The sequence below is a fragment of the Hemitrygon akajei genome, chromosome 3 (assembly GCF_048418815.1).
Source record: "Hemitrygon akajei chromosome 3, sHemAka1.3, whole genome shotgun sequence".
NCBI classification, from domain to species: domain Eukaryota; kingdom Metazoa; phylum Chordata; class Chondrichthyes; order Myliobatiformes; family Dasyatidae; genus Hemitrygon; species Hemitrygon akajei.
In genome coordinates this window covers 204,768,275-204,786,395 of record NC_133126.1, presented here as the reverse complement: position 1 = coordinate 204,786,395, position 18,121 = coordinate 204,768,275, and the positions used below count along the sequence as shown (strand labels likewise).

The 18,121-nt window shown below is 45.8% G+C and overlaps 1 protein-coding gene across 3 annotated transcripts in view; it reads right to left on the bottom strand.

Moving 5' to 3' along the window:
- ccdc50a (coiled-coil domain containing 50a) overlaps positions 1–6,396 on the bottom strand; it is a 147,438-nt gene extending 141,042 nt beyond the window's left edge. For all 3 annotated transcript variants that reach the window (XM_073041727.1, XM_073041728.1, XM_073041729.1), the window contains exon 1: positions 6,301–6,396. In XM_073041727.1, the coding sequence (XP_072897828.1) occupies positions 6,301–6,349 (49 nt within the window). In that variant the 5' untranslated portion in view covers positions 6,350–6,396. The remainder of the gene's footprint in view (positions 1–6,300) is intronic.
- Between the last annotated feature and the right edge of the window lie 11,725 nt (positions 6,397–18,121).

Genomic DNA, 18,121 nt, shown 5'->3' with positions numbered 1-18,121 from the left:
TCTCTAGTCAGCACACTCATTTAGAGTCATCTAGCGATACGGCACAGAAACAGGCCCCTTAGCCCACCTAGTCCATACCAAACTATTATTCTGCCTAATCCCACCCGGACCAGAGTCCTCCACACACCTTGTGTCCACTGACCTATCAGAACTTCACTAAATGTTGCAATTGAACCTGCATCCACCACTTCCAATAGCAGCTTGTTCCACATTCTCGTCACGCTGAGTGAAGAAGTTTCCCCTCGTATTTCCCTTAAACATTTCATCTTTCACTTCTGGCTCTAGCCTCAACCGACCTCACTGGAAAATGCCTGCTTGCATTTAACCTACCTATACCCCTCATAATTCCATAATTCATAATTCTATCAACTGAGAGGCATTGATCGTGTGGATAGCCAGAGGCTTTTTCCCAGGGCTGAAATGGCTGACATATAGGGACACATTATAAAGTGCTTGGAAGTGGGTACAGAGGGGATTTTGGGATTAAGTTTTTCACACAGAGAGTGGTGGGTGAGCGGAATACACTGCCAATGATGGTGGTAGAGGCGGATACAATAGGGTCTTTTAAGAGACTCTTAGATAGGAACGTGGAGCTTAGAAAAATATAGGGCTATGCAGTATGGAAATTCGAGGCAGTCAATGTTGCGGCCTTTTCTGTTCAAAAGAAGATAATCCCACATTCTCAATCTTTCCTAATGGCTGCAGTACAAGTCCTGGAAAACCCTGTGAATCCCTTCCAGTGCAATCACACCATTCCTGTAACGTGGTGAGCCAACAGTACACAGTGCCTGAGCTATGGTCTAACCAGTATTGTTGACCTTCCTGCTGTTCTACCCTACACCACAAATAATGAAGGACAGCACACCTTGTGTCTTCCAGACACTTTATTTGTTATTCTTTATGTCCAGGAATGGGCATTTCTAAATGCCTTGGCTCTTCCTTAGCACTCAATGGCACTTTCAACATCCGTAGCGTAATGCTGTGTGGGATCACCATAACCCGACCATTACGAATGGTATGATGGCCCCACCCTCCTCTGATGTAATCTCACACAGCAATACAAAGGTATGATCCCAATTAAAGTCTGAATCAAAATTACAAAATTCTCTTTAGAGGGTCAGCGCAGAAGAGCTCCTTCCAGCCCCTCGAGTAGCACCACTCAGCAACCCCCTATTTAACCCTAAACACAGGACAATTCACAATGATCAAGTAGCCTACTAACTGATACATCTTTGGTCTGTGGGAGGAAAGCGGAGCAACCGAAGCCCTCCCCCGCTTTCCACAGGGAGGATATACAGACTCCTTACCAACAACGTTGGATTTGAACTCCAAACTCCAACGCTATCACTGGTATTATGAGGGGTACAGGTAAGGAGGCCTTTTCCACTGAGGTTGACTGAGACTAGAACTAGGAATCATAGGTTTAGGATGAAAGGTGAAATATTTAAGGAGAACCTGAGGGAGCACTACTTCATTCAGAGAATGTTGTGACCATGGAACGAGCTGCCAGCGGGACCGGTAAATACAGGTTTGATTTCAACACTTAAAAGGAATCTGGGTAAGTACATGGATGGGGGTGTGAATGGAGGTCTATGGGTGGATGATGTGGACAGTATTAGAGTTTAACACTGACTAGATGGGCTGAAGGGCCTTTCTATGCTGCTGTGTTCTATGATATCCATATTTTTCAGCTGAGCAAGGTGACTAAAGGGAAGTTCACTGCAAGGACCAAGCAAATTAACCCAGGCTCTTCAACATGATAGGATGAACAAAAATACAAGTCAGGAAGTTGTTAATCCACAAGATCATAAGATGTAGGAGCAAAATTAGGCCATTTGGCCCATTGAGCCTGCTTCATTATTTCATAATGGCTGATCCAATTTCCCTCTCAGCCCCAATCTCCTGCCTTCTCCCCATATCCCTACATGCCCTGATCAAGCAAGAATCTATCAACCTCTGCCTTAAATATACATAAAAACTTGGCCTCCACAGCTGCCTGTGGCAAAGAATTCCACAGACTCACCATTCCTGGCTAAAGAAATTCCTTCTCATTGCTGCTCTAAAAGGATGCCCCTCTATTCTGAGGCTGTTCCTCTGGTCTTAGACTCTCCCATTATTGAAAACATCCTCTCCACATCCACTCTATCAAGGTCTTTCACTCTTCAATAAGTTTCAATCAGGTCCCCTCTTATTCTTCTGAATTCATATGAAAACAGGCTCAGAGACATCAAACACTCTTCATATAACAAGCCATTCAATTCTGGAATTATTTTTGTGAACCTCCTTTCAACTCCTTGCCTGCCCCCTAGGCCTGAGTCAACGTAGTAGTAGTCCTTTCAATTCTCTCCAGTTTCAGCACATCCTTTCTAAGATAGGGACCCAAACCTGCTCACAATATTCCAAAGGAGGTTTCACCAGTGCTTTATAAGTTCATTTGCCTTGTTTATACTACTTGAGTTAAAGTAGACACATCTCAAACCATCTGAATGAGAGCATCTTTACTCTATCATCTGCTTATCCTTCCTCACAAACTCCCTACTTGTGCGCCAACTGCCCCATTCTCTGCCTCTTCACTTTGGTCCCCACTCCCTTGCAAATCTAATTTAAACCCTCCCCAACAACATTAGCAAACCTCCCTGCCAGGTTACTGGATATCCTCCAGTTCAGGTGCAACCCATCCCACTTGTACAGGGCATCCCTTCCCCCAAAAATATTCCAACGATCCAGGAACTTGAAACCCTGCCCCCCCCCCCCACCCCCCCGGACCACCTTCTCAGCCACTCATTCATCTGCACCACCTTCCCGTCCTGACCTTCACTAGCTCGTGGCACCGGGAGTAATCAGGAGATTGCCACCTTGGAGGTCCTGCTCTTCAGCCTCCTTCCTTAACTCCCTAAACTTACTGCACAGGACCTCTACCCCTCTCCTGCCTGTGTCATTGGTGCCAACATGTACCACAACCTCTGGCTGCTCACCCTCCCCTTCAAGAACATTCTGCAGCTGCTCAGAGACATCCTGGACCGAGGCACTCAGGAGGCAACACACAATCCTAGCGTCTCTTTTGCTGCTGCAGAATCTCCTATCTGTCCCTCTAACTATCGAGTCCCCTATGACTATTGCTCCGCCTGACTTCACCCTCCCATTCAGAGCTGACCACAGTGCTATTGGTCTGGCTGCTGCTGCCTTGCCCAGATAGGTCATCAGTATGCAAAGGGGGATACCTGTTGCTGAGGGGAATGGCCCCAGAGGGACCCTGCACCGACTTCCTTCTCCCCTTACCTTCCTCAGTGTTCACCCTGAATTCCCTGAATTCTGCACTCTGGGTGTAGCCACCTGCTTAAAAGTTGTACCTATCAAACGCTCTGACACCCAGATGACCAAAAGTTCATCCAACTCCAGCTCCAGCAGCTTAATGCAGTCTTTCATGAGCTGGAGTTGGCCTGTACTGTGCAATGGGCAACTAAGATCAAATCTTCTAACCGATGTCTTTGGCCTCAGCCTCTTCTCATCAAAACCTCTTGAGTCAAAGCCTGACACTCCCACTCTCCCTGCTGGTCCACTCCCAACAGTGGCCGCCCCACTTGCCCCTCTGTATTTCTACTGAATTCACAGTGCTCTGCTTCCGATGCTGATTGGGCCTCTGGATTGTCCGAACACCCGTGAAGCTCTGCACTTGCTCCTTAACCCCTTTCCCCTTCCTGACTGTCACTCAGTTTCCTGTGTCCTGCACCTCGGGTGTAACTACCTCTCTATCACCCCTCAGCCTCCCGAATGATCCAGAGTTCATCCGGTTCCAGCTCAAACTGCTCAACACGGAGTGTTAGAAGCTGCAGCTGGACACAGTTGTAGCTGTCAGGGTCACTGAAGGTCTCCCTGCCTTCCCACATCCTGCAAGAGGAGCATTTCACTACCCTGCCTGTCATTTCTACCTAGATGAGCAAAAATAAAGGGAATGAAAGAACTTGAGGTTTTCTTTCCTTGCTTTCTCTCAGTGAAGCCTCTCTTCGCGGAAGCCTTGAAGAGCTAAAGCCTTAAGATCACCACTCTCACTATGTCCACTCAGATGATAGTCGCTATGCTTGACCCTGCCTTCCTTTAATTTGCTCTTACTAATTAATCCCAAATGCCGAAATGCTGGTCAAAGCTCTACTACGCTGCCATGAACCACTCCTGCCTTTTATCCTCGGGCAGTGGACCTGATTGAAGTCCCTTTCTCTCCAAACTTCCAATGTCTGGAGTGGGCACCAGTCAAAGCTCTTGTTCCTATAACGTGACCCTTCAACAAGGGATTTTACACCTCTGATTTCCGAATGTTAACCCCATCTGCGCAAGCTGTACACTAACTGAGCTCTACTAAAACATTATGCTGCATACATTTTATTTTTGGATGGTTATGAGGAAGCGTGAGGGAGAGACGTTAGGTCTGGGTTTCCCAAACAAATTTTTCCACAACCACATTAAGCCATCTGGATCATTTCAAAATAAATTCATTATCAAAGTACTTATATGTTACCATAGTTCCTGAAGTTGTTTTAGCTGGGGGGAGGGAGTGGGGATAAGCTCCCACCACCAATTAATGGCATGCGACTCAAATAGCCTCTGACAGTAGAAACTGTAGAACCGTTTCTACTGACAGGAGAAGGGGTAAAGGCAGTTAGTGTCGCCTTAAAACCAGTTTGGGCTTGTCAGCCGTGGTTGGCAGCTCATCTAGGAGAAGCAAGACTCTGGCCTCAAACCTCTGCTGCTTTGTGGCTATACCCACTCATGGGGAAGGCTTCCCTGAGGAAAAATCTGGAGGTGGAGTCTGTTAGGCAGTCCTATGTTGAGTTCCACATTGAGTGGCAATTCCTGTGACACCGCTGGCGCCAAACTGTATCAGTCTCCAATGTTCCTTTGGACTCATCTGCCTCGTGGAGGAGCGGAGCTTGCTACATGGGCAACAGCTTGCTCTCCATATCGTACTGCCCTGGCTTGTGTATCACGTAGACAGCTAGGACGCAACGTCCATGGTCAACTCTGACGAACGGAGGGCCTGTAAGCACTAGTCTTCAAGGTCAAAACTGGAAACAAATTTGTGAAAAATGACAGCATGCAATTATCACATTTTGATAACAAACTGCCCCATATTTAACTGGGTTACTGCGTCAGAACAGCTGATGTCTCAGGCAGACTCTGTCCTTTAACACAACTGTAACCAATTGAAATAAGCTTCAAGTTCAAGTTCAGTTTATTGTTAGACGATACACATGAACATCATCAAATGAGACAAAACTCCTCCAGATCAAGGGGTACAACACAGTACATATAACTCACACATATGAAGTAATTTCACCACAAATAAATTAACAAATAATCAGGTGCATTTACGACACACGTTAAGAAGTAAACTGCATAACGCTACTGGTGCTTCATACGTAATGAGACTGGGTGGTGGCAGAGAGTTTCGTCTCATGGCCCGGAGGAAGAAGCTGTTTGCCGTTTTAACAGTCCTTGTCCTAATGCTCCAGTACCTCCTGCCTGATGTTGGGGGGGGGGGGGGGTCAATCAGATTGCTGGACAGATGGAGGGGATCATTAACAATGCTGAGGGCCCTGCGTACACAGCATTCCTGGCAGTTATCTCTGTTGGGTGAGGGACATCCTTTTGGATGTGACCAGCAGAAGCCCACATTTGGTTTGTGCAAGACCTCCCACAATGCCAACATGACAACCGGACACTCTGCCAGGTGCGTGAGACGGGAGTCACCTACATGATGAGCCCAGACACAAACACTGATTGTATCCCTATAACAGATAGCACGTCCAGTTCTAGATTTTTAAAAAATCCTCAAAATCGGCAAATTTGAGCCGATATTTTGTTATGGCCTGTAGGAGGGTGGGGAAAGAAGGGAGGCCGAGGATACAAGTGGCAGAGGGCAAGGGGACGGGCTGATGGAAGGACAGGGAATGAGGGCGAGGCCAGGTGGTACTGGGGGGGACAGGCAGAGGGGTGAGGACGAGGGCAAGAAAAAACTGAGAAGGGGTTGAGATGTGGGGAGACAGAGCCAGGGTGGCAAAGATAGGGAGGAGGATCGGGAGTGGTGTGAGTAGAAGGAAAAGGAGGGATGATCGGGAAAGTGGGGGATTCGGGCAGAAGGAGACCGTGGGAGGACAGGGAAAATGGAGTGAGGAGAAACGGGGGGTGGGGGAAAGAGGGATCGTGGTGGGGAAATAGAGAAGAGTGACCGGCGGACGAGGAGAGAGGACCTGGGGTGAGTGTGTGAGGTGAGGTGAGGTAGAGGGGGCAATGGATAGCTCCTACCTGCATTGACAGCGGGCAGACTGCTCTTATCGATGCCCAACTCCGCCATGGCGCCGCACACCACCGTCAGCCCGTGCGTGGCCCCGCCTCCCCCCCCCCTCCCCGCACCACGTGCGTGGACCCGCCCCTTACCTCCGAACGTGCATCCCAGGCATGCGCTTCGCAACGCTCGGCTCCCTGCCGGCCCTCCGGTGCCGGCAGCTAATAAGGCGCCTGCGTCTTTTCCCGTCAGCCGGCCGGGGCGGCCAGAAGAGCCTCATAATAAGAAATGACGACTGTACTTTTTTGCACAGATGTTGCCTGGGCTGCTGAGTTCCTCCAGCATTTTGTGTGCGTTGCTCGGATTTCTGCATCTGCAGATTTTCTCTTGTTTGTGAACCTAATAATAATTTGTTTATAGATACAAGCGATATAGTTCAAAGTGCTTTACAACGGGATAAAGTGCAAGCGTGAAAATAAAAGACAGAAGTGGAGAGAGTGAGCAGTTTCAAGTTCCTGGAATGTCAAGATTTGTGAGGATCTAACCTGGTCCCAACATATCGATGCAGCTGCAAAGAAGGCAAGACAGGGCTATATTTCGTTAGGAGTTTGAGGAGATTTGCTTTGTCAACTAAAAAAAGCAAAAACTTCTATAGATGGAGAGCATTTTTGACAGGCTGAATCACTGTCTGGGGTGAGGGTGAGGGGGGGGGGGGGAGGCTACTTCACAGGACCGAATTAAGCTACAGAAAGTCTTTAAATTAATCAGGTCCACCTTGGGTACCAGCCTCCACAGTACACAAGACATCTTCAAGGTGCCGTGCCTCAGAAAGGCAACATCCATTAGTAAAGACTCTCACCTCCTAGGGAAGGCCCTCTTCTCATTGTTACCATCAGCAAGGAGGTACAGAAGCCTAAAGGCACACACTTTGCAATTCAGGACACACTACCTAACTTTTTTTTAAAAGTATATTATTTCTGTTTTAACACTATTTTTAATCTATTCAATACACACATATATACTTACTATGATAGATTTAATTTTTTCTTTCTATATAATATATTGCATTGAACTGCTGCTGCTAAGTTATCAAATTTCACGACACATGCCGGTGATAATAAACCTGATTCTGATTCTGATTGTGATCAAAAGAACAGGTAGGTAGGCAAAGGAGGAGGAGTGGCTCTGCTGGGAAAGATTGAATGAAGTCTTCAGGTATAGGATCAGAAGATCTAGAATCCGTGTGGGTCGAGTTAAGAAACTGCAAGCATAAAAAGACTCTGAAAGGAGTTATTTATAGACCTCCAAACAGTAGCCAGGATGTGGTCTACAAATTACAACAGGGGGTAGGAAGTGCACACCAAGCAGGCAATGGTAAGTTTATCACGGGGGATTTCAATATGCGGATATATTGGGAAAATCAAGTTGATGCTGGATCCCTAGAGAGAGAATTTGTGGAAGGCCTCTGAGATGGCTTTTCAAGTCAAGTCAAGTCACTTTTTATTATCATTTCCACCATAACTGCTGGTACAGGTACAGTAAAAATGAGACAACGTTTTTCAGGACCATGGTGCTACATGAAACAGTACAAAAACTACACTGAACTGCATAAAAAAAACACAGAAAAAAACTATACGAGACTACAGACCTATCCAGGACTGCATAAAGTGCACAAAACAGTGCAGGCATTACAATAAATAATAAACAAGACAATAGGCACAGTAGAGGGTAGTAAGTTGGTGTCAGTCCAGGCTCTGGGTATTGAGGAGTCTGATGGCTTGGGGGAAGAAACTGTTACATAGTCTGGTCGTGAGAGCCCGAATGCTTCGGTGCCTTTTCCCAGATGGCAGGAGGGAAAAGAGTTTGTATGAGGGGTGTGTGGGGTCCTTCATAATGCTGTTTGCTTTGCGGATGCAATGTGTAGTGTAAATGTCCATAATGGCGGGAAGAGAGACCCCGATGATTTTCTCAGCTGACCTCACTATCCGCTGCAGGGTCTTGCGAGCAGTTTGTGGTTGATCCCCAAGGGGATCAGCAATTCTGGATTGAGTGTTGTGTAATGAACTGGATATGATTAGGGAGCTTAAGGCAAAAGATACCTTAGGAGGTGTTGATCACAATATGAGAGGATTCACCCTCAATTTGAGAGGGAGAATCTAAGGTTAGTGATGCACCATCAATAACTCTCGGAGACGGGAGGTGAACGATAGGCTTTTAATAGCAGCAAAAGAGACCATGACATCCTGGAGACTGAGGGAGGAGCAGTGCCTCCAATCGCCTTTATACAGGGGTCTGTGGGAGGAGCCACAGGAGCAGTCAGCAGAGGGGTGTGTCCAGACAGGTATACATAGTTTACCACAGTTAGATGTATCAGTATTACAGTGGAGTAAAGGGAATTACAGAGGCATGAGAGGGGAGCTGGCCAAAGTTGATTGGAACATTAGCAGGGATTATGGCTGGAGTCCTGGGAGCAATTTGAAAGGTGCAGGATAGATACATCCCAAAGAAGAGGTATTCTAAAGGTAGGATGTTGCAACCATGACTGACAAAGGAAGTCAAAGCCAACAAAGAAGCCAAAGAGAGGGGATATAATAGAGCAAAAATTAGTGGAAAGTTAGAGATTCGGAATTTTTTAAAAAACAACAGAAGGCAACAAAATAAAAACTTAAGGAGGGAAAAGGTGAAATGTGAAGATAAGCCAGACAATAATATCAAAAATGATCCCAAAAGTTTATTCAGCTATATAAAAAGTAAAAGAAAGGCGAGCGTGGATATTGAACCACTGTAAAAAGATGCTGCAGAGATCGTAATGAGGATAAGGAAATGGCAGACAAATCAAATACGCATGTTGCATGAGTTGCCACTGTGGAAGACACTAGCAGTATGGTGGAAGTTCAATAGTGTCAAAGAGCAGAAGTGTGAGAAGTTGCCATTACTTGGGAGATGGTGCTTGGGAAACTGAAAGGTCTGAAGGTAGAAAAGTCACCTGGATCTGATGGACTACAACAACCCCAGACTTATAAAAAAAGGTAACTGAATAGATTCTGGAGGCATTAGTGATGACCTTTCAAGAAATCAGGGAGTCAGGAATGGTTCCAGAAGACTGGAAAATTGCAAATATCACTCCACTCTTCAAGAAGGGAGAGAGGCAGAAGAAAGGAAACTATAGCCAGTTAATCTATTCTCAATGGTTGAGAAGATGTTGGAGTTGACTGTTAAGGATGAGGTTTTGGGGTACTTGGAGACACATGACAAAATAGGCCAAAGTCAACGTGTTTTCCGTAAGGGAAAACCTTGCCTGACAAATCTGTTGGAATTCTTTGAGGAAATAGCAAGCAGGATAGACAAAGAAGAATCAGTGGATGTTGCATACTTGGGTTTTCAGAAGGCCTTTGAAAGGGGCCACACATGAGGCTATTTACCATGATAAGAGCCCATGTTATTAAAGGAAAGATTCTAGCATGGAAAAAGCAGTGGCTGATTCGCAAGAGGTGAAGAAGGGGAATAAAGGGAGCCTTTTCTGGTTGGCTGCCAGTGACAAGTGGTGTTCCACAGGTTCTGTCTTGGGACCGCTTCACTTTACGTTATATGTCAGCAATTTGGATGATTAAATTGATAGCTTTGTGACCAAGTTTGATGGGTGAAATGAAGATAGATGGAGGGGCAGGTAGTGTTGAGGAAGCAGAGAGGCTGCAGGAGTACTTAGGCAGATTGTAAGAAGGAGCAAAGGAGGGGTAGATGGAATACAGTGTCAGGAAGTGTATGGTCATGCACTTCGGTAGAAGAAATGAAAGGATTCACTTTGGAAGAAGGAATAAAAGCATACAACACACACAAAATGTTGGATAAACTCAGCAGGCCAGACAGCATCTATGGAAAGAAGCAACACGATTGAATCTGCAGATGCTGGAAATAAATAAAAACACAAAATGCTGGCAGAACTCAGCAGGCCAGACAGCATCTATGGAAAGAGTACATTCGACAGTTTTGCCGAGACTCATCAGCAGGACTGGAGAAAAAAGGTGAGGAGTCAGAGTTAGAAGGTGGGGTGGGGGGAAACAAGGTGATAGGTGAAACTGGGAGGGGGGTGAAGTAAAGAGAATGGGAGTGGGAGTGGAATTAAAATGGTGGCAACTGGGAGACATACTCTTTCTGGTGGATGGAGCATAGGTTCTCAGTGAAGTGCTCCCAGTCTGCGTTGGGCCTCACCAATATATACAAGAGGCCACACTGGGATACCGGATACAATAGATGACCCCCAACACATTCACAGGTGAAGTGTTGCCTCACCTGGAAGGACTGTTTGGGGCCCTGAACTTCCTACTCCCATTCCGACACGTCTACCCATGACCTCCTCTACTGTCACAATGAGGCCACACTTAGGTTGAATGAACAATGCCTTATATTCCGTCTGGGTAGCCTCCAACCTGATGGCATGAACATTGATTTCTCCAACTTTCAGTAATGCTCCTCCCCTTCATTTCCCCATCGCCTTTTCCCTCTTTCACCCTATCTCCTTGCCTGCTCATCACCTCCCTCTGGTGCTCCTCTCCTTTTTTCTTTAATCTTCTGTCCTCCCCTATCAAATTCCTCCTTTACCAGCCCTTTAACTCCTTCACCAATCAACTTCCCACCTCTTTATTTCACCCCTCCCCCCCCCGGCCTATTAATTTCCTCCAGCAATTTGTGTGCGTTGCTTGGAGTTCCAGCATCCGCAGATTTTCTCTTGTTTGTGAGTGGGATAAGTGCATAGACTATATTGTAAATGGGCAGTAAATTCAAAAATCTGAGGTGCAAAGGGATTTTGGAGTCTTCTGACAGGATTCCCTAAAGGCTAATTTGCAAGTTCAGTTGGCGGGGAGGAAGGCTGTTACCATTCCTTACAAGAGCACTAAAATATAAAAGCAAGGTTATAAGGTTGAGGCTTTATAAATTACTGCTGAGGCCTCACTTGGGGTATTGTGAGCAGCTGGGCCCTGATCTAAGAAAAGATGTACTGACATTGGAGAGGGTTCAAAGGAAGGTCACAAGAATGGAAGTGTTATCGTATGAGCAGAGATTAGAGGCTCTGGGTCTGCAATCGATGGAGTGTTGAAGAATGAGGAGTGATCTCATGGAATAAAGGGAATTACAGAGGCATGAGAGAGGAGCTTGCCCAGGTGGATTGGAGGGGGTTACTGGCAGGAATGACAGCAGAACAGAGGTGGCTGATGTTTCTGGGAATAATTTACAAGCCACAGGGTAGTTAAGTCCTACAGACAAGGAAAGTTAAGGACAGCATAAAAGCCAAGGAAAGGCCAAACAAGGCAACAAAAGTGAATGGGAATTTGGATGATCAGTCAGCTTTAAAATCCAACAGTAGGCAACTAAAAAAGCTATAAGGGAAAGATGAAACACGAGGAAATCTGCAGATGCTGGAAATTCAAACAACACACACAAAATGCTGGTTGAACACAGCAGGGCAGGCAGCATCAACAGGGAGAAGCATGTTTTGGGCCGAGACTCTTTGTCAGGACTAACTGAAGGGAAAGATAGTAAGAGATTTGAAAGTAGTGGGGGGAGGGGGAAATGCGAAATGATAGGAGAAGACCAGAGGGGGTGGGATGAAGCTAAGAGCTGGAAAGGTAATTGGCAAAAGTGATACAGAGCTGGAGAAGGGAAAGGATCATGGGACGGGAGGCCTCGGGAGAAAGAAAGGGGGAGGTGGGAGCACCAGAGGAAGATGGAGAACAGGCAGAGTGATGGGCAGAGAGAGAGAGAAAAAAACCAAATAACTAAATATCGTCAGGGATGGGGAAAGAAGGGGAGGAGGGGCATTAACGGAAGTTAGAGAAGTCAATGTTCATGCCATCAGGTTGGAGGCTACTCAGTCGGTGTATAAGGTGTTGTTCCTCCAACCTGAGTTTGGCTTCATCTTGATAGTAGAGGAGGCCATGGATAGACATATCAGAATGGGAATGGGACATGGAATTCAAATGTGTGGACACTGGGAGATCCTGCTTTCTCTGGTGGACCGAGTGTAGGTGTTCAGCGGAACAGTCTCCCAGTCTGTGTCGGGTCTCACCAATATATAAAAGGCCACACCGGGAGCACCGGACACAGTATACCACACCAGCCAACTCACAGGTGAAGTGTCGCCTCACCTGGAAGGACTGTCTGGGGCCCTGAATGGTGGTGAGGGAGGAAGTGTAAGGGCAGGTGTAGCACTTGTTCTGCTTACAAGGATAAGTGCCAGGAGGGAGATTGGTGGGAAGGGATGGGGGGGACGAATGGACAAGGGAGTCGCGTAGGGAGCGATCCCTGTGAAAAGCAGAAAGGCGGGGGGAGGGAAAGATGTGCTTGGTAGTGGGATCCTGTTGGAGGTGGCGGAAGTTACGGAGAATTATACGTTGGACCTGGAGGCTGGTGGGGTGGTAGGTAAGGACAAGGGGAACCCTATCCCAAGTGGGGTGGCGGGTGGATGGAGTGAGGGCAGATGTGCGGGAAATGGGAGAGATGCGTTTGAGAGCAGAGTGATGGTGGAAGAAGGGAAGCCCCTTTGTTTAAAAAAGGAAGACATCTCCTTCGTCCTGGAATGAAAAGCCTCATCCTGAGAGCAGAAGCGGTGGAGATGGAGGAATTGTGAGAAGGGGATAGCATTTTTGCAAGAGACAAGGTGGGAAGAGGAATAGTCCAGGTAGCTGTGAGAGTCTGTAGGCTTATAGTAGATATCAGTAGATAAGCCGTCTCCAGAGATGGAGACAGAAAGATCAAGAAAGGGGAGGGAGGTGTCGGAAATGGACCAGGTAAATTTGAGGGCAGGGTGAAAGTTGGAGGCAAAGTTAATGAAGTCAACGAGCCCAGCATGCGTGTAGGAAGCAGTGCCAATACAGTCATCGATGTAGCGAAGGAAAAGAGGGGGACGGATACCAGTATAGACTTGGAACATGGACTGTTAAGGGAAAGATGAAATGGGGGGGCAAACTAGCTGAGAACAAATTGCAGCAGGATGCTGGAAGTTTTTTTCAGTTATATAGAGAATGAAAGAGAGGTGAGAGTTGATATTGGACCACAGGAAAATGATGCTGGCAAGGTAGTAGTAGGGGGAGAAAGAAATGGCAGATGAGCTTAATAAGTACTTTGCTTCAGTCTTTACTGTGGAAGACACTAACAGTGTGCCAGAGGTCCGAGAGTGTCAGGGAGCAGGAGTGAGTGTCATTGCTATTACAAAGGAAAAGGTGCTGGGCAAACTCAAAGATCCTAAGGTGGAAAACTCACCTGGACCAGATGGACTACATCTTAGAGTCCTGAGAGAGGTTGCTGAAGAGATAATGGATGCATTGATCATGATCTTTCAAGACTCACTTGACTGTGGCATGATCCAGGAGATTGGAAATTGTACATGGCACTCCACTCTTTAAGAAGAGGGGAAGACAAAGGAGAGGAGATTATAGGCCAGTTATATAACCTCAGTGGTTGAGAAAGTGTTGGAGTCCATTATTAAGAAGCACAGCGAGATGTTCAAGTTCAAAAAAAGGCAGAAAATGGATGAAATTTATGGGTTTATAAACAGTGAGAATTGGGTGATAATACTATAAATTAAAAGAAAACCAATATGGCTGTCTATATTAGAAAGATAGACACATTTGATTATGCAAAAAAGAACTGGTTCATGTACATTGAAGGAATTAAGCAGTATTTTGAAGCAAATGGAATAGCCAATGCAAAATGCGTTCACATGTTACTGAGTGCAAACGATGGAAAGGCATACAGTTTAAATAGAAGTTTAACTGCTCCAACCAAACCAACCAAAATGAGCTTTGCTGATATTTGAAAGTAATGCAGGAACATTTAGAATAAAGCCTTGTTGACTGAAGAGTGTTTTAAGTTTCATCAGCAGAATCAGAATGAAGGGGATTCCATTTCGACTTATGTGGCTAAATTAAAAAGATTGACTGAGCATTGTCAGTTCAGTGACGGGCTTAATGATGCTCTGAGAGATCGTTTAGTTTCTGGAATCTTCCAAGAAAGTATACAGAAACAAAGCCCATCCAGTTCCTTGTACCATCCTTGATAAAGAAACCATTAAATTAGATTGCATGGGAGGATAAAAGAGTTCTTTCCAAAGTTGAGTGGAGCCCATGGGCAATACCAGTGGTCCCAGTAGCCAAGAAGAATGGGTCTGTCAGGATCTGTGGTGATTTAAGGTCACCATCAACCCAGTACTGAAAGTGAATCAATACCCTCTGCCCAGGATCAGGGATATCTTTTCAAACCTTTCAGGAGGGAAACACTTCAGCAAAATGGACAGCTGACACTTAGAGCTCTCTCACCTAGAGGGGGTCAGTTGTGCTGTGAGGATTACATTCCTTGACTTCTCTAGTGCCTTTAACACCATCCAGCCCAAGATCTTAAGGCACAAACTAACGGAGATGGGAGTAGACCCTCACATGGTGGATTGGATAGTGGACTACTTGACAGATAGACCTCAGTATGTGCGGTTGGGAGACTGTAGGTCTGACACGGTGGTCAGCAGCACAGGGGCGCCGCAGGGAACCGTACTCTCTCCGGTCCTGTTCAACCTGTACACATCAGACTTCCAATATAACTCGGAGTCCTGCCATGTGCAGAAGTTTGCTGATGACACGGCCATAGTGGGGTGTGTCAGGAATGGACAGGAGGAGGAGTATAGGAAACTGATACAGGACTTTGTGATATGGTGCAACTCAAACTACCTGCGTCTCAATATCACCAAGACCAAGGAGATGGTGGTGGACTTTAGGAGATCTAGGCCCCATATGGAGCCAGTGATCATTAATGGAGAACGTGTGGAGCAGGTTAAGACCTACAAGTATCTGGGAGTACAGTTAGACGAGAAGCTTGACTGGACTGCCAACACAGATGCCTTGTGCAGGAAGGCACAGAGTCGAATGTACTTCCTAAGAAGGTTGGCGTCATTCAATGTCTGTAGTGAGATGCTGAAGATGTTCTATAGGTCAGTTGTGGAGAGCGCCCTCTTCTTTGTGGTGGCGTGTTGGGGAGGAAGCATTAAGAAGAGGGACGCCTCACGTCTTAATAAGCTGGTAAGGAAGGCGGGCTCTGTCGTGGGCAAAGTACTGGAGAGTTTAACATCGGTAGCTGAGCGAAGGGCGCTGAGTAGGCTACGGTCAATTATGGATAACTCTGAACATCCTCTACATAGCACCATCCAGAGACAGAGAAGCAGTTTCAGTGACAGGTTACTATCGATGCAATGCTCCTCAGACAGGATGAAGAGGTCAATACTCCCCAATGCCATTAGGCTTTACAATTCTACCGCCAGGACTTAAGAACTTTTTAAAAGCTATTATTAATGCTTTTTGAGACGGTGATTTAGATGCATATCATATTTTTTACTGAGTTAAGTATTGTATGTAATTAGTTTTGCTACAACAAGTGTATGGGACATTGGAAAAAAAGTTGAATTTCCCCATGGGGATGAATAAAGTATCTATCTATCTATCTACTTGCATATGGAGATTGAAGAAGTGTCCAAAATATTCTCACCATAAACACTTGCAAAGGACTTTATTTCCATAACAGGTTTATTTTTGGAGTAGCACATTTCCCTGCAGTCTGGCAGGAAGCTGTGGACCTGCAAGGCTGCTCAGGCACTCTGTGTTACCTGGATGACATCGTTGTTACTGGTGAGGATGACAAGGAACATCCTTTAAATCTCAAGGCCACATTAATATGAGGGCAAATGACCCAATAATATAAAGCAGGATTCCAAATTATTTCAGTTATATAAAGAGTAAAATGGAGGTGTGAGTTCATATTGGACCACTGGAAAATGATGCTGGTGAGGTAGTAATAGGGGACAAAGAAATGGCAGATGAACTTAATGGGTACTTTGCATCTATCTTCACTATGGAAGACCCTAGCGGTGTGCCAGAGGTCCGTGATGTCGGGGAGCAGCAGTGAGTGCATTGCTATTACAAAGGAAAAGTGATAGGTATACTCAAAGGTCACCTGGACCTCCTTACTACGATGCTATGTTTGGAACGGTAAACTAGGGGTCACCAACCTTTTTTGCACTGCGGATCGGTTTAATATTGACAATATTCTTGCGGACCGGCCGAGTGGGGGTGTTAATCACGACTGGAATATAGGTGATAAGTCAACTATAAGTCACTTACAAATGGCTAATACACTCAATTTCGTTTCTAAAAGGGTTTATCTAACGAATTTAATATTAAACACACAGCGCATATTTTCCTCGCATGAATATAGTGATGTCAATTATAACTGGCTTATAAGTCAATAGCACCATAATATTTTAAGCAACATTTGGATATTAGACACACAGTGCATATTTTCCTCGTATGAACATATAAAATCATTGCAACACACCAGTGAGAGCACAAGGTCAGGGCCGGAGGTCCCCGTACCAGGGCCGCGGCAGTCGCAGTCTGGAGAGAGCGACCGACCGAGCGAGGAGTGCGACAGGGCGCGCGCCCACTCTCCCCTTGTAGGAAGGTAGGATCTATCGGCTGACAAAAGTTTGGCTCGAGTGATGACTTTCAGTAGATCGCAGCGAGGTAGCTGCTCTGCTACTTTCGAAACCCTGAGCCCAAATTAGGTCGTCTGCGAATATTTTAGCACCGGGTTCCCCACGAACACTTGGTGTGCTAAACAGGTTTAGAAGTGGTGCCCATCTGTCCACGCTCCAGGCCAGTAGCAATGGCACTTCTCGCTGGCCGGTTACCTGAGGCCAACCAGTGATCCCTGGCGCGAAGGTATCACTGTGTTTAGATGACTGATGACCTCGCGTGCGTTCAGGTTCAACGGTGGGCATGACAGGGAATGACGAAAGGTGCAGCTGACTCATATCATTTCATATCGTTTCATATCGCCAAATCATATCGTTTCCTTGCATGCTTTGCGGCCCAGTACCGGTTTGCGGCCCGTTGGTTGGGGACTGCTGCGGTAAACGACCCAATATAAAGTGCTCAGCTCCACAATTCAAAAAGTCGGATGGGGGATTGGCATGTCCAAATTTTAAATTGTATCACTGGGCATTTGTATTAAAAAGTCTTAGCCATTGGATGGAGGAGGATAAAGTTTCGTCATGGAAAAATATATAACAAGAGCTAACAGCACCAATAAGGTTGAAGGACTTTCTCCTTAAAGGTATGTCCACCAAAAAATGTGATTTGTATTACGGTCCAATTTTAACCCATATGCTACAAGTGTTTAGAGCAGCAGAAAAATTCATAAAATTTAAAAGCATATGGTGCAAATCTTCTCCATTATGGAACAATAATCATCTTCTATCTGGGGGGAAACCATTCACTAACAGAACTTGAGAGGATAAAGATGTTATTACTCTTCAAGATATTAATGGGGCAAAGGTATCCTTAGCTTTCAAGAACTGATATCTCGATATAATATTGATAAACACTCTCTTTTCTACTTTAGAGTAAGATCAGCTTGTAAAGCCTTCTGGGTTCCTTGGGAGTCAGATTTAAAGGACCATCCCATTTTAAGTTGGATACAGAGAGCTCCAGGACAGATAGTGTCATATATCTATGATAAATTAAACTCCCAGAATTGTATGCCCACATCAGGAATGAAAGCCTGGGATAGGGACATATCTGAATTGGCCCAAGACTTAGACTGGGATGCGATTTGGGATAATGCTGCTGGTGCCTCGAAAAACCCAAATCATCAGTATATACACTTGAAATTTTGTCATAGAACATATTTCACACCGATAATTAGACATCAAATGGGACTGGTTCCTGACCCATATCACTCATTTTGCCCCCACAGAATCGTTGGCTCTTTTATACATGTTGCATGGGAATGTACAGGGGTTTT